The 17317-nt window shown below is 39.5% G+C and overlaps 1 protein-coding gene across 2 annotated transcripts; it reads left to right on the top strand.

The window, feature by feature from the left end:
* The first annotated feature begins 10086 nt into the window (after nt 1–10086).
* Nucleotides 10087–15871, top strand: LOC111611171 (gastrula zinc finger protein XlCGF26.1-like). Of its 2 annotated transcripts, XM_023346934.1 has the most exons (3): nt 10087–10361; nt 13425–14784; nt 14869–15871. In XM_023346934.1, exons 1-3 carry the CDS (start codon nt 10193–10195, stop codon nt 15194–15196), a joined length of 1857 nt encoding a protein of 618 aa, XP_023202702.1. In that variant the 5' UTR covers nt 10087–10192; the 3' UTR covers nt 15197–15871. The 2 variants fall into 2 exon arrangements, with proteins under 2 accessions (XP_023202702.1, XP_023202701.1); XM_023346933.1 differs by having other exon boundaries at nt 13425–15871.
* Nucleotides 15872–17317: the final 1446 nt, after the last annotated feature.

Raw genomic sequence — 17317 nt, 5'->3', positions numbered from 1 at the left:
AGATACTCAAAAGAGGTGAAGTGACCCAAAGAGATTTTACTACAGTTTATGGTTTTCTTAAATATTGAAGCCACGCCTCCTCCTTTTTTGTGTTTTCTATTCTCACTGAAGAAATTGTAGTTAGGAGGCGCAGATTCAATTAGTACGATCGATTCATTATTATCATTCAACCATGTTTCTGTCAGAAACATAACATCGATATTATGCTCAGTGATGAAATCATTAATTAATAGAGCCTTAGTACAGAGAGATCTGGTATTTAAAAAAGCTAGTTTAAGTGACTTGGAGGCCAAGAGTTCTTCAGTCTGAGGTTCCTTTAGGCAGGGGAACAGTCTGAGGTTTGAATTAGGTCCCCTATATTTTATGTTTCTGTTTCTTGTAGATTTTCTTGTAGTGATCCGGACAGGTAATGTCCTGTTCTGCAGTGCCGAGGGGCCAGACACATTCTGGAGCAAGAAGGGCGTAAAGATAAAGTCTGGACCCCGGCCTCAGACCTCAGAAACGCAGAGTGATGGATCCTCTGGGACGTTAGAGTCAGGTGGCTTAAATGAAGTGAGGTCTGCTACGTGAGCGCTAAGAAGAGACATCCCAAGTACAACCTGTTGATTCATTCCATCTGTAAATTTAAGAAACTCCGGTCCAGAAGACATTTCTCCATGTGTATCTTGTGAATCCTGTGAATGAGTGGGTGAGCAGAGAGGGAGGGGAAAAGGAGGAAGGGAACTAGTCGCTCCGTCTCCAGTCGATGTTATATCAGCTGTTTTTGCCTGATAAGCCGACGGTTCCTTCCTAGTCAGAAATCCTTGAGCCTGTTCTTCTGAAGCGATGATCACGTTGCTGTCCTTGTTGATAAAGTGAAAAAGATTTGCAGTGAGCAGCTTTATCCCATGTTTATTAAGATTGCGTCCGCCTCTTCCAAAAAGGTGAAAGCACTGCCAATAGATCCAGAGGTTATCGATGAAGGTCACTGAGCTGGCAGAGCAGCTTTTAATCAGCCATTTGTTTATCATGTCCAGCCTGGAGTGTTTTTCGTCTCCCCATTGAGGTGATGGAATTGGACCACTGAGAAATAACTTCATTTTTAATTTTCCCATAGTGTTTAGAAGAATATTAAAGTCCTTTTTCAGAATCTCAGATTTCTGCTTTGCCACATCGTTGGCTCCAACATGCACAACTAAGGACTCAATATCTGACTGATCAGCGGTCAGCGAAAGAACTTTACGAGTTAAATCAGATACAGTGTCACCAGGAAAAGAAATCACTCTCGTTTTCTTGGGATTGCAAACGTGACTGATTCCATTTACTGCCTCATCTCCAACAATAAGCACTTTTGGCATACCTTTCGTTTTCCTAGTAGCCGCTTTGTCCTTTGGAGCTTTGGGGGGTGGATGTGTTAGACTTGCCTCATTGTTGATGTTTGAAAGCGAGGTTTCACTCAGAGGCTCAGGCTGGAGAACAGAAAATCTGTTTTTCAGTGGGATTCCCACAGAGTCAGAATGTTTTGAGGCTCTGGCTGGTCGCTCTGTCCTTGGGAGCGGGGTCGGTGGAACCGTTTTGGTTGCAGCTGCTTGTTTGTTTTTCTTTGGTGGAGCAGGTGTTGAGGTTGAAGGTGGGTTTCGGCTCAGAGCCGGCCACGCTGATTCGTCCAGGTGAGGGCTTCTCCCTGTAGTCGCCTCATTGGATCTGCGGTGTGAGACGTTTGCTTCGGCTTGGCACCCAGAGCGTTCCAGGGTGAGCTGCTTGATGCGAGGCGTACAGCCTCTCCGTTGATTTGAGGAAGAGTTGTCTGATTTCCACAGTTAGCGTTGATTTCAAAGTTCACCTCCAGCTGTTTGATCTTCATTTCTATAGACTGAAGTCGTTGCATAATACTGCTAATGTCCTTGGGGTCGGCCGGAGGCATTTTGTCCTGGTTCAGCTTGGAGATGAAGTTGGTAAAGTAAGGTAAAAATAAAAGTAAGAAAATCCCCCAGTCCTTAGGTTTGTAGTAATCCAGTTATGACGTTGAAAATGTGAATATAACTATAAAAACTGTCACTTTAAAAGTAGCTCAGGCAAAGTTATCAGTAAGGACGGGAGAGAGCAGGACAAGCTGTTGCTCCTTCAGCTGCCAGACGTGATATCTGGCAGCAAAAGGCTGCAAAAGGAGGCCCTACACCATACTAATAAGTTATTGTGGTCTAAAACCAGGTGTTTACCTATCTCCTTTTACCAAGGTGTTGAGGGGATCCGTTTTGGTGGCCTTAGGACGTCATCTCTGCTTTTTGCGGATGATGTGGTCCTACTGGCTTCATCAGGTCGTGATCTGCAGCTCTTGCTGGAGCGCTTCGCAGCCGAGTGTGAAGCGGCCTGGATGAGGATCAGTGCCTCCAAATCCGAGGCCATGGTCTTGAGCCAGAAAAGGGTAGAGTGCCTTCTCCGGGTCAGGGGGGATGTCCTGCCCCAAGTGGAGGAGTTCAAGTATCTTGGGATCTTGTACATGAACGAGGGAAGAAGGGAGCTGGAGATCGACAGGCGGATTGGCGCAGCGTCTGCCGTCAAGCGAGCGCTGTACCGGTCCGTCGTGGTGAAGAAAGAGCTGAGCCAAAAAGCGAAGCTCTCGATTTACCGGTCGATCTACGTTCCCACCCTCATCTACGGTCATAAGATTTGGGTCATGACTGAAAGAACGAGATTGCGGATACAAGCGGCCGAAATGGGTTTTCTCTGTAGGGTGGCTGGGCTCTCCCTTAGAGATAGGGTGAGAAGCTCAGTCATCCGGGAGGGACTCAGAGTAGAGCCGCTGCTCCTTCACATCGAGAGGAGCCAGTTGAGGCTCGGGCATCTGATCAGGATGCCTCCTGGATGCCTCCTGGTGAGGCGTTCCGGGCACGTCCCACCGGGAGGAGGCCCCGGGGAAGACCCAGGACACGCTGGAGGGACTATGTCTCTGGGCTGGGAACGCCTCGGGATTCCCCCGGAGGAGCTGAATTATTCATAGTGGACTCACGGGATTATATTGCATTGTGTAACCCGCAATTAGTAAAGGACTTTTATTTTTGCGGGCCCACTTCCTGTGTTGCCCGAACTCTGCTAACTTATTTAAAGCCACGCCTCCAGTGCGCAGTAAAAGATCCTCACCTGTTCCACTGATTGTGGCTTGCTGTTGGCGTCTTCCTCAGGAATTCCTCCAAAAATCTTTGAACCTATTGATTTGATTGCTGGGTGAGTTTGTTATTTGTTAACAGTATTACTTTTTCATGTGGTACTTCTGCTCGATTGCTCATTGGAGGGTTGTTTTATTAGAATCACTGGCATTGTTTACCTGGACCGCCACCAGGATTCTGTTAGTGCTGATTGTGGCTCAGTACGCCCCACTCTCTTCTAAAAGGTAACTTGTTGCTGAATTTTGTGCGTATTCTGACACCTTTACATTGATGCTGAGGCACTGAAGTTTAAGATAAAATTGATCAGAACAGAATGTAGCTACACTTAAGTTGATATTACGCAGTATATTTATTTATTTATTTATTTTCCTTCCCTCACTCTGCTTGAGTATTTGATGATTAATTTATTTTATTTTTCTTGATTGATATTTTGGAAGTGCATTTTAACTTTAAATTGGTTAGTTGAAATATGATAGTTTTGTTTTATTTAAATTATGGTTAATTTAACCTGATTGAAATGTTTGTTTAATTATTAGGAATCTAAATATTGCATTTGCATTTAGTATGCATAAACTACATGTTTAAATTTAATAATTATTTACTTTGTATTATATTTGTACATAATTGTTTCTGATAAAACACTTAACGGGTTTTCTGACCTTTTAGGTCGGGTTTTTTTTTTCACCTGTCGGATCAGATCCTCATCTGGATCGAAAGATGGCGAGCTAGAAATGGACTATGGACTTTATGATTTGGAAATCAATTTATTCTGACTCAATTCTCATGTGTCTCATTGTGTTGTTGTAATTGTATGTTTTTTTATTCAAATCACTTAATATATTTTCACCAAAACTAAAAGCACTGCGTCCTGTTTTTTTCACACCTCAGGCTCCTTAAAAGGCCACTCTTCTGATGCTGCTTATGTAGCCGCAGTTAGCTGCCTAGCCCATAACTGTTACAATTGACATGAACATTTTCAGTGTGATTGTGTTTAAACTGAGACTAACTTTCATCCTTCTGAGAATTTATTCTCAAACAATCAACTGACTTTGTCTCATCCTTCGCCTCTGCCTCTATATTTGAAATTCAGGACAGAGACGGTGTTGTAATTTCCTGCATAAACATTTATGATTCCTGAGAAAGGATCTGAGAACGCAAATCATCCTGAGTAAACAGCAGCAGGCGGGGAACTGTGTTCAGCTCCAAAGGAATCATATCAATCAACGTATGAACAACAAAAGTGTCCAGTAACCACTTGCTACATGTCAGAATTGGTCAAATATTTAATGCTCCAATATGCATCAGCAAATCAAAAATTCAGTTCAATGTAAATAGAAATTAAATGTCGTAATATCCAGTATCAAGCAGTCTTCTAAAGACAGTGTTGCCGTCATGGCCTGCTAACTGTTCCAATAGCTAACATTGGAATATTCCAATATTCCAATATGGATTTTTCTATATCTAAATGTGACTGTGCGGTGAAGCTAAAAATTAAACTACTGTAATAATTGGTGCAACAACAGTTTGTCAGAAATATTTACAAATAAAATATAAATGGGGCATATGGGATCATTTCACCTCCTCTGGGTGTCACAGACACAGAATCTGAGCACCGGCAAGAGGAGCGTTCATATCTACTAGCTGGGGTTTATTTTACTATTTTTATGATTTACTTCATTTGTAAGAAATAAGCTATGTAGGAATATATGTGTGTGCCTGTGTTGCATTGTGCGTGTTTGTGTTTGTGTGGGTCAGACACACAACGTGTCCACATTTGTGTGCTTGTGGCCTGTATTTGTGTGGCTCATAAACATCGTGTTGATTTTGTGCTCCACTTACATGAAGAGCATTAGGGTTGTGTTTGTGTGAGTCGTGTGGAAATTAGGGCATAAGCAAATTATCACTGATATTTAAGATAAGTTATAATTTGCTTATCTTAGAGATAAGTGAATTATCTCTAAGATAATAAACAAATTATTACGTATCTCTAAGATAAGTAATAATTTGCTTATTATTATCTGTAATAAGTAATAATTTGCTTATTATCTTAGAGATAAATAAATTATCTCTAAGATAATAAACAAATTATTACGTATCTCTAAGATAAGTAATTGTGTGTCTGTAATAATTTGCTCGTCTTAAGCAAATTATTCTCAGGTAAGAGAAGATCCTACATCATGGTCCTGCTGCTGGCCTCTGGTCTGTTGTCTCCTCCCCGACTCTTTGCTCCTTCTATTGTGACAATAAACATTTCTTTAAAATATATCAAAAGCAACAGTGAGAACAACTTTTGCAAAGGAAAAAAACAGGACTGGGTTTATTCCTGGCAACAACTAGCTATCAAGCAATGCAACATGGCTCAACAGCAACAGCAAGGGCCCCTCCTTTTCCAGTTCAGGCATTCGCCTTGTTAGGCCTACGACAAAGTTTATTTGCCCACAGCTGATGAAGCCAATAGGACCTCATCACATCTGCAAAAAGCAGAGACGAGATGCTAAGGCCACTAAAACGGATCCCATTAAAAAACCTTGACTGCATCTAGAAACTGGTGAGGAAGGGCAACCTGTGGAGAGCAACCTGTGGAGAGCAACCTGTGGAGAGCAACCTGTGGAGAGCAACCTGTGGAGGGCAACCTGCGGAGAGCAACCTGCGGAGGGCAACCTGCGGAGAGCAACTTGCGGAGGGCAACCTGTGGAGGGCAACTCTCACTATGTTTCTCTAATCTGAACCATTTGCAAGTTCAATTTTCTAGAAATTAATACCTTTGTGAGGACAATGTACATTATAGTCAATAACCCCAATTTAAATCATTTTTGAAATCCTGGGGGGAACCGGAGCACCCGGAGAAAACCCCACACTAACACGGGGAGAACAGACAAACTCCCACAGAAAGAGGCGCCTGGTTGAGAATGAAGAACGCTTTTCTGTGAAGATGCAGCACTAACCACTGCATCACCGTGTTGTCCTTTTTTGTTTTTTAGTCTAAAATATAAAATGTAATTTGGGGTTTTGAAAATGGTTCAGGACTGACCTGGACTCTTTAACTAGTTGCTTGTTTTAGAGGTTTTCTTGCTTTTCTCACCACAAATGTTTCTCCAATCGGAACCGTTTGCAAATTAAATTTTCCAGAAATTAATACTACCTTTTTTGAGGACAATTTACTTTGGTTAATAACCCTAATTTATATGGTTTTGGAAATCTGTGGGAAACCGGAGCACCCGGAGAAAAACCCACGGTCATTTTTTTGGGGGGGATCTAAAATAAGAAATATATTTTGGGGTTGCAAACGGTTCAGAAATTACATTTTTGCCTAATCGCTTGACTCAGAGGCTTTTTTGCTTTTCTTCTTGAACATTTGTGGTTTTCTGAGCCCCAAACAGTGTCGTATCTTCTTCCACACTGATTTTTCCTTGGCGACTGCCCCCACTGGTTCCTGTGACAGATTTTCCACAGAGCGGTCCGTCACGTCCATGGATTCTAAGTTACTCGGCATGTTTTCCATAAAGTCATTTACCTGGTTAGGAGAGGCATCAGGAACATCAATGTTTTCTGACAGGGTTTCCTCTGTCAGACGGTCCTGATCCAAGGACACAGTGTCAGAAACCTGGTTTTCCGGGGTAGTGTCTTTGTCGTTTGGTTCTTTTTGTCTCGCAGGTCCTAATTCGTGTTTGAGTTGATGATCAGTTTTCATGTTTTGCTGCTGTGAGTTAAGCTCACAGCAGGAGGGAAGTTGTTGAAAAGCAGTCAGTTGTTTTAGGAGACTGTCTTTCTCAGCTTTAAGCTCGGTGATAATCTTCAGGACACTCATCATTTGCTCTGAATAAGTTTTAATCTCTTTATGTATATGCTGCTTAGATGTTTCTAACTGCTGCATTAGAGTCAGAACATTTCCTTCATATCTGGCTTTTAGTTCGTGGTAATTAACTGTTGCGAACTCCAGAACAGAATGCAGATGTTTTATTACCTTAGTTGATTGCCATTGCAGGAAAGAGATATCTTCTGCATTTCTCTGGTTGAGGTTGTCCTTCTCTGCTCTGAGTGCCTTGATGAGCTCAACAAGATCATGTTTGGTTTTTTCCAAATTAGCTTCTGTCATATGAGTCACATCTGCTTCATACCTCGACTTTAGTTCTTCGTATGAACCATTAATCTGCTCCAGTTCTCTCAACAGGTATTTCTCGGATTCCTTGAAGCTGCTGATCTCCTTGGACATTTTCTCTATTAAATTTTGGTCCTGTCTGATCTTGTCTTCATTGACCACCTGCAGGTCAGCCTGACGTTTGATCTCACTAATGTCTGCTTCAGATTTGGACTGAAGCTCCTCATATTTAGCCTTCATGTCGTCCAGCTCTTGTTGGAGTGCTCTGTTTTTTTCTTTTAATTCCTTAATCCTTGACATGAACGCTCGCTCTGTGGCAATATGATCTATCTTCGCTAGGTCTAAGTCCTCTTGCAGCTGCTGTTTTGTGTGGCTGTCCACCTCAGAATCGATAATTGCTGGGCTGAGAATCTCTGGATTGTTGCCCTTTTCAATTGCCTGTAGTTGTTCCTTCAACTCGATGTTCCTGCTGAGGAAAATCTCCTTAAGAGCTCTCTGCCTCTCTACCTCAGCTTTTGTTTCCTCCAGTTTTGTTTGGGTATCGTCCAGCTTTTGGTTCTGGTCAAATAATTTTGCTTTCTCCATTTTTAAAAGAGAGGCAAGTCGTTGTATCTCTATGTGGAAATCAAAGGGAGGAGGTCTGTTCCCTACCCACCCATACTGACGTCCTTTGGCTAAATCACTGATGGAACAATTTTGGCTTTGATCTGCCATGTTTTGACAAAATAGTACTTGTTCAAATCAGTCTGCTAACAATCTCACTGTAAAAGCGCTTTGCGTGCGTCTGAACTCCTCAGTAGTGCAGCAAGCAATGACAAGAAGGTAGAAGTTTGTTACATAGATAGAGAGCTGATGACATCACAAGCATGACTCTAGTTGTGACATCACAGAGTTTTCCTTCATCTTTGGAATGTGTTACCGTTGGTTACACTGTCTATGTTGTTATACAAGCAGTTTATGGAGAGACGTTTTTTTGGCAATATTTACATAAAATGTGTGAATTTAGATTTCCAGATTTGTTTCATTGTGTCCAATGAAACATAAAACCTTTCAAAAGTTTTCACACACTCACACTTTTACAAACCTGAAAACTGCAAAGAAAAATGAAACTCTCCTTTAAATCTTTGTTTTAATATGTAGCGTCGCTGCTGGCTATCTGTTTGTATTGGGACTTTTTTGTCCTCCTCTGTGATTCTGTACATTCATTTTCGCGTTTAGATGTTTTCCTGTTGGCCTTTCTTTAAACCCCTCAAGAGGCTTGGCAGCACAAACACTCAGCGATGATCGAGATCAGCGGGAGCTTACATCCATCAATCAGTTCTTGGTCCATTAAGTCCCCACAGAAATATTATCTGTTTCTTTTTGTCTTTTTTTTTACTCTTGGTTTTGTGCTGCTTCTGTCTGCTGTCTCTCTTTGAATCCGTTTGGCCTGAGGTACCGGCTCTCCAGAACTAATCTAGACAAAAGTTTTCTCTTTTGTGATGTGATTAAAAAAAATGCCTCAAAGTCTTTTGTATTATTATTATTATTATTTGCTCTACAGAGCTAAAGCTGGTTGAATAATCTGTTGGTCTCCTTTCTTCCTTTTGTAGAGATATTTGATATTTGAGAGATCAGACACGCCGTGTCTTCCATTTTGTTGACCCCAGTAAAGGTTCCTCATTTCTGCCTGCTACTATGATTGAAGTCTGAGTTCTCCAGCAATCAGTGCAGAACGATTACCAATGAAACATGCAGCAGGAGATCTCTCACCTGTGCAACAACACCGGCTGTTTTACCTGGAGGTTGATACTGATGGAGCTGACAGTCTATGAAGCAACACTGACCTGAAACATAAAATATGCTGCTATAATTGGAACTCTATAATGTAATCTCAGTAAATATGTTTTATACTATGTCTGTTTTTATAAACTATCGTATCCGTAATAAAAACAGATAGGTTGCTGAATCTAGCTGATGGGTCGGTCCCGAATGTTTGGGCTGTTAGAGTCGGTTCTTTGAATTGAACCACGGGAACCGGCTCCTAGAGCCGTTCTTCATTATGAGGGCCGGGGCTGCAAACACAGTTCCTACCCAACTCTTCAAACCGCACAGTGATCGATCTGCACAGGTGCTGTGAGGAACAAAAGACAATTTTAACTCTGTTTCTTGTCCAGTAGCATAAACACTGAAATTAAGAAACCACAATCCCTGAATTAGGAGGGAATGTGGCAGCATTTTCTGTACTATTTATTTTTCTCATTTTCAGCACTGACCTTACTTGAAGGGAAAACTTAAGGCTTACAAAAACTTTGTATTTTCTGTCCTGGAGGGTTTACTAAGAAGCTGGTTCAGTTGTAAAGCAGGTTAAGTTAACCTTGTGCTATAGGTAAAGCACCTAAATTTCTTAACTAAACGATGCCTGCAGGTATATCTATTAGCAGGTTTAATTTTGCCTGCACTTGGTTGGGTACATTATTTTAAGTGTATTTGACAAGTTTACCAAAATATAAAAAATGTCATTCAAACTGCATTTGCTTTGTTTTACTTTTTACTTGTACTTTTCATTACATTACTTGAGTACATCCATTTTTACAGTAATTTCCATACTTAAGTACAAGAAGTTTCAGATACTTTAAGACTTTAACTCAAGTAACATTTCAGTCAGTGACTTGGACTTTTACCAAAGTCATATTTTGGACAGGTACTTGTACTTTTACTTGACTCTGAGATTTCAGTACTTTATACAACACTGGTTGTAAGATATTTAATATAACTTTATGTTGAGAGGAGGCTCAAAGCGGAACATTCAAGCGGGAACTAAAAATCGTTTACAGTTTCTTCAGTGCAGCCAAAGTGAAACACACAGGAAACTACGGAGCTCACGAGGTAGCATTAGCTCCTCTTAGAAGGTAGTTTGAAAACAGGTTTGGTGTTTTCGGTAAATATTTCCGTGTTTTCAGTGAAAATGTCTTCAGTTCCGCCTCAGAGAGAGTTTATCAACGAGCAGGTAACTCCTGCTGGAGAAACATTCACAGAGTGGAAAGAAATCAACGTTAAGATGGAGGAAGAGATGGAGGATCAGCGCAGACTGATGGATTTTACCCGGATACCGAGGATCATCTTACACCGGATAGGTACGAAACACCTTCATGTTTTACTGATTAATCAGGTTTAAGAAAGACGAAGCTGAAGTTGGTTTCCAATTCAAGCTTCCGATTCGGGAAATGGCTAAAGGGCGATTCCACCTATTTTTTCCTTCCGCATGTTTAATCGACTCTAGTTTAAAAACTACAACACCCAGACTCTTCAAACCTGGACTGGAGTATTCTGCTCTAATAGCAGAATATTTAAACCCAGGGGCGATTCTAGGATCTGACCTTTAGGGGTCCTTAGCCCCCAGCAGTGCTAAGGACCAAGAGAAGTTATTTGTTGGTGCATTTTTCTAAACTTCACTGCTTATTTACATACATTCACATAAGAAATTAAATAGTTTTGTCCAACTAAAACCGTTAACAACTACATACAGGTCTGGAAAAAATGAAGAGACCACTGCACTAAACCCCATTGAAAACCTCCTGGTTATTCCACCAAATATTGATTTCTGAACTCTTCCTGAGTTAAAACATTTGTTTTGTTGTTTCTTAATGAATATGAACTAGTTCTCTTTGCATTATTCAAGGTCTGAAAGCACTGCATTTTTAAATTATTTTGACCTTTTCTCATTTTCTGAAAATAAACACAAAGTTTTTGCTCGGAATTTCAGAGACATGTCAGTAGTTCAACAATCTTCATTTTATTTAAACATGTACCTATACAGTGAACCCTCGTTTTTCTCGGGGGTTGTGTTCCCAAAAGAACCCATGATAGGCGAAATCCGTGAAGCATTTACCTTTATTTTTTACAATTATTATAAAGCATAATTACCGTATTTTCTGCACTATAAGGCGAACCACATTATAAGGCGCACCTTCAATGAATGGCCTATTTTAAAACTTTTTTCATATATAAGTTGCATCGTGTTTAAGGCGCATAGGATAGACGCTACAGTAGAGGCTGGAGTTACGTTATGCATCCATTAGATGGAGCTGCGCTAAAGGAAATAACCTCAGACTTCTCATCAGGATCCTCCATCTTAACAGCTGAGTGTAGTTCAGCAACTGATTGTCCAATCTGAGTCATCGTGGATTTTAACACCTCCGCAAAATCCATGCCGGAATGCTTTGCAAGCTTCTGTAACTCAAGTAAATAAGAATGAGTTTTATTCTGTGCAACATGTTCTGCATATACAACAGCTAATTCAGAGATAAAAATGTATCTGACTTCTCAGATGATTTGAATGAATATGGTAGAATGGAACGCAATTCAGCTACTGCTGTACCACTGCTAAATTCAACCACAAGCTGGCCCTCAAACTCAGAATCTGCTTCAGAAATGATTTCAGTCTTTGTTATCTTACCATATTGTTTCAAAAAGTCAAATACTTCCTCTTTATCATCTTCATCTGAAATACCTTCAACCAAAACAGAGTTTGGAATTTTTACGTCAAGGTTTTGAAATTCATCCATATTGATGATGACAGAAGGAGAAAAAAAAAATTATGTGTTTAACAAAATGCCAACAACCTCCTGGCTAGCTCGCCAAGTAATGTAACCCGTGTTACATGCTAGGATTAGTAGAATTTGAAATAATCCAAATTAAAATCAATCCAAGTGATCCCTTAAAAACTAGTTCGTCTGCTGGAGGAGGTGGCAATTTGTAAAAACACAGAGACAGTTAGATGGTGCAAAAATTGGTGAGTTGTATTAATATTTACAATATGTACAAGTTAGTCCACAGTTTAGAGTCCAAAAGAGTTCCTTACACCAAGGAAGTCAACCAGTCTTTGTTGATGATGAAAGGGAAAAACAAAATAATAATAATAATCCAATTCCTTCAGTGAAGACTTGTTGAGCTGAATTTCCAACCAGTTCGGAAGAGTTTCCTCAGATAATAGGTGTTGTATTTCCGGATCCGCTTAAACGGTTAGCTCGCCAGTCTGGTCAGCATGAAGCCAGACAATCCTTGCTGTATTCCAGACCCTTCAGCCACTCCTTGAGCGAGGGATCTGCAATACACCTGGCCTGTGTAAACAGGCCTAAATAATCAATTTACATGTACATGTGTTTTTCTTATAATTGCAGGAGTTTACATAATAATTAAATGCAACTTATGCAAAACAGTATTTTTACACAATAGTTTCAGTAAGCATTTCAATTTGAATGTGCTTTAGATCGGTGTATAATTACAACAGGCTGGGGAGACTAGCGCTAGCATGCTAGCTCCCGAGCAAACACTCACCAGTTCCCTCTTGACCAACCGTGATCTTTACAACGTTCAGTTGATTAATCACCCGTCTGCAAGTTAACAGAGGTACACGATTGAAGAATATACAATAGATATCTGAAAACCGCTTTGGGAACAGACCAGAAGCCTACCTGTACGTCAGGGTCTGACAGCGTTTCCTATCTAAGGTGCGGTTAGCAGCCATATAAGCCGTAGCTGTCAATTTAGGACGCTGACGTGCAGCTGTCACATGACGTCAAACCCGCGCGAGAACAATGTTGTTCTCACCTGGTTGGTGTTAAATAAATTAAAGGGGGATTTTAATTAAACTTTTAAATAAAAATAAATTAAATCTAACAAAATAAAAAATAAAATAACTAAATCTAGTATAGAAAAATTATCCTGGTTACATCAACAAAATAGTCAAATAGACTTAGACTGACTTTATTGTCATTTTGCATGCACAGGGTGTATACAGAACGAAATTTCGTTGCATACGGCTCAGGACAATGTTTTGAGGTTCCAATGTTGTGAGGTTACTCCAGAATAAAATAAAATACAGTATAAAATATGAATATAAATATGAATATAAAATATAAAGAGCAGGACTGACAGTAAAATGGAAGTTATTTAGCTCTGTACATGTGCATGGTATGAAGTGGAGACCAGATTTTGAGTGCAGTCCAGTTAAGAGTTCAGCAGTCTGATGGCAAGTGGGAAAAAGCTGTTTCGGAACCTGGTGGACCTGCACCGGATGCTGCAGAACCTCTTTCCAGAGCCAGAAAAAAATCCTGTTTTTATCCAACAAAATATTAAAATGAAGACTTCCTTGTTTGATTGACATTTAAAGGCTTTTGTTTTGTCTTTTTCTCCAGATCTTCCACAATGTTGTGTGTGTGAAGAGGAGGAGGTTCTCAATGAAACAGAACCACAGAGGAACCAACTCATCTCTCATGGCTCTGCAGAAACTGAGAACCAAAATCAGGAAGGAATCAATTCTGAAGACCCAGGAAAAAAGAGAAAGGAAGAACAAAAACAAAAGGAGAAATATGAGAAAACCAAAGAGCAGGAAGGCAGAACTGACACTTCAAAACAAGAAAAGCACAAGAAAGCTCACGCAGGGCAAAAATTATATTCTTGTAAAATTTGTGATAAAAACTTTTCTCGAAACAATATCTTGCTAAGACACAGAAGAATTCACAAAGATGAGCGGCCTTTCTCCTGTGGATCCTGTGGAAAGAGTTTCTCTCGAAAGGACGTTCTAAATGTCCACATGAAAACTCACACAGGTGAGAAGCCTTTCTCTTGTGGGTCTTGTGGAAGAAGTTTCTCCCTAAAAACTAATTTAAATGTCCACATGAGAATTCACACAGATGAGAAGCCTTTCTCTTGTGGGTCTTGTGGAAGAAGTTTCTCTCGCAAAGATTATTTAAATGTTCATATGAAAATTCACAATGGTGAGAGGCCTTTCTCTTGTGGGTCTTGTGGAAGAGGTTTCTCCCTAAAAACTAATTTAAATGTTCACATGAGAATTCACACAGGTGAGAAGCCTTTCTCCTGTGGATCCTGTGGAAAGAGTTTCTCTCGAAAGGACGTTCTAAATGTCCACATGAAAACTCACACAGGTGAGAAGCCTTTCTCATGTGGGTCTTGTGGAAGAAGTTTCTCCCTAAAAACTAATTTAAATGTCCACATGATAACTCACACAGATGAGAAGCCTTTCTCTTGTGGGTCTTGTGGAAGAAGTTTCTCTCGCAAAGGTTATTTAAATGTTCATATGAAAATTCACAATGGTGAGAGGCCTTTCTCTTGTGGGTCTTGTGGAAGAGGTTTCTCCCTAAAAACTCATTTAAATGCTCATATGAAGGTTCACACAGGTGAGAGGCCCTTCTCATGTGGGACCTGTGGAAAGAGTTACAGTGAAAGAGGGACTTTAACTCGGCACATTAGAATTCACACAGGTGAGAAGCCTTTCGCTTGTGGGATCTGTGGAAAGAGTTACAGTGAAAAACGAACTTTAACTCATCACATGAGAATTCACACAGGTGAGAAGCCTTTCGCTTGTGGGATCTGCGGAAAGAGTTACAGTGAAAAACGTACTTTAACTCATCACATGAGAATTCACACAGGTGAGAAGCCTTTCTCTTGTGGGATCTGTGGAAAGAGTTACAGTGAAAAACATACTTTAACTAATCACATGAGAATTCACACAGATGAGAAGCCTTTCTCTTGTGGGTCGTGTGGAAAACGTTTCTCTCAAAAAGGTGTTTTAAAAGTTCACATGAGAATTCACACGGGTGAGAAGTCTTTCTCTTGTGGGTCGTGTGGAAAACGTTTCTCTCAAAAAGGTGTTTTAAAAGTTCACATGAGAATTCACACAGGAGAGAAGCCTTTCTCTTGTGGGAGTTGTGGAAAAAGTTTCACACAAAAAGAACAATTATCTTATCACCTGAGAATTCACACAGGTGAGAAGCCTTTCTCTTGTGGGACTTGTGGAAAAAGTTTCACCCTGAAAAGAACTTTAAATGATCATATGACAATTCACACAGGTGAGAAGCCATTCTCATGTTGGAGTTGTGGAAAAAGTTACAGTAACAGAAGTTATTTATCTCGTCACATGAAGACTCACTCTGATGAGAATCCATAGGTCCAAAACAGATCCGATCCAATTTGGCATCTAATCTTATGGAAAATCTGGTCAGATGATGTAAACAGCAAGTTGAACATATTAAAGTCAACAGATTCTTGCAGGCTGCTAGTGATTCACTGTGATTGTGTCTTTCACTGTCTGACCAAGATAAACCTGAGGTCTACTTTTGCCTAGCAGCTTGTTTTCCTTAATCCAGTTTTTTGTTTTTATTCTCAGTCGTATTTGTACTTAAGATCCCCATCAGTATCCCATTAGATACTGAAGTTAAAGAGGGGAACACATTCAGACAGGATTAATTTCTGTGCATTTCAGTTTTCATGGAGTTCTGTACCATGTAGAATAATTGAGTTTAGCTTTTATTTGAAGTTTCTGTGTATGACTGGATGTAAAATACTTTAGAAATGAAAGCAGTGAAATGTTCTTGTTTTTCCATAAATAAAACTCTGATGTTTGTTTGAAAAAAATCTCTAAAATAATTTTGATCTGGTCAGATTTTGATTTAGAGCTAACCACAAAGAGGTTTTTATTTTCCCAAATTTTTGTCATTGTTACACTTTGCTATGAGAAGAAAAGTATATTATTAAAAAGGTATGTTAAAATATACACTAGTATTTTGAGCAGAATATACTTTTTAACAACTGTTGACTTGAATAAATATTGATGGATTATTCAGTGATTGTCATCGTCATTAACTGTTGCCATATTTTTAAATGTCAGCTTTAAGTAAAGCATCTAAAGATCCTTGCAATAACAGTAAAACATGAGTTTTTACACAAATTGAATTTTTTTCATTTCTTCAATATCAGAATTCAAGACAGTTTTCAAAAAATGTCACATTCATTACATTTTACAAAATTAAAAGTATTTTTTCATCAATTAGTCTGATTTAATATTCTAATCTCAAATGTAATGTTTTCATTAGTTATTAATTAATTCTGCATTGTCAGAAACTACATCTTTATGGACGTTTCATGCACATTTCAGTTACTGTATCCAGAGATAACATTGCAGACGATCTACAATACTGTAATGTGACACAAAAACAAGTCAGAAATATCTTTTGCATTTGAAAGATATTTTATAAAACAGTTTGAAGCGTATGAGAGGGCTATTTGTTGCCCGCGATTCATATCTCTACCTCACTCTCAGTAATAACAGTGATGAGACATAGATGGTGTGCGCCGAGTTCTGAAATTTTTCAGAAATACATGGAAGTGAATCTGGGAGAGCGTCAGTTACCCTGCCGCATGATTTCGCTCTGACGCACCTTGTCAGAAAACCGTAAGCCCTAGAGAAATTTTGAAAACATTTTACCGGAGCAGGCATGCGTATCGATGTCATGACCGAGTTTGACACCAATCGGGCGATATTTGTGGGCGTGACGGCGATTTCTAAATTGTTTTGGGGTCAAAAATCCACTTCATTTCTCACTCTAAAGGGGCGGCAGTTGGTTTCAGTTATGCTCTGTGTTTCTGCAGTTGGAAATTTTGCTCGTTTTTAGCTTTTTACGTCGCCATCGTAACTCCGATTCCCAATAACAGTAATAGCTAAATGCCGGGATTGAGCCGCACGTTTTGATACCACTTAGACTGTTTTACAAGCTAAAACGATCACAACAATTCTCCACGTTCCTCTATAATATATGTAGCCATTTACTGTTTAACTTCAAAACTGATACACAAAATACAAAACTATAATATTAGACTCTGTTTCACAAGCTGAAACGATCACACACAAGAAATTAAAATACCTTCTAATATGGTTCTTTTGTAAGATTAAAAGTATTTTCTGATAACTGACTCCAAGCTCACATTTTTAAATAATTCTTTTTTTCATTAGTGTCAGTATGATGTATTATTCTAATCATAAATGCTGTGTTTCCATTAAATGTGGAAAATCCTCATAATTAACAGAAATAAAAGGCTTGGAAACATCCGTGTGTTTGTGTAATTACTTTAATACTGTGTTTCACTCACTGAAATATATGAACCTTTTATTAATGTTGTAAAATATTTAATATAACTTTATGTTGAGAGGAGGCTCAAAGCGGAAAATTCAAGCGGGAACTAAAAATCGTTTACAGTTTCTTCAGTGCAGCCAAAGTGAAACACACAGGAA

This window comes from Xiphophorus maculatus, chromosome 14 (genome assembly GCF_002775205.1).
Source record: "Xiphophorus maculatus strain JP 163 A chromosome 14, X_maculatus-5.0-male, whole genome shotgun sequence".
Classification (NCBI taxonomy): domain Eukaryota; kingdom Metazoa; phylum Chordata; class Actinopteri; order Cyprinodontiformes; family Poeciliidae; genus Xiphophorus; species Xiphophorus maculatus.
This window is presented reverse-complemented; position numbering and strand designations above follow the sequence as displayed.

Excerpts from the sequence above, each read along its gene's own strand:
- LOC111611171 (XM_023346933.1), top strand. The coding sequence starts at position 10,193 with ATGTCTTCAGTTCCGCCTCAGAGAGAGTTTATCAACGAGCAGGTAACT. Across the intron at positions 10,362-13,424 it reads GATCATCTTACACCGGATAG|ATCTTCCACAATGTTGTGTG; the intron begins GTACGAAACACC and ends CTTTTTCTCCAG.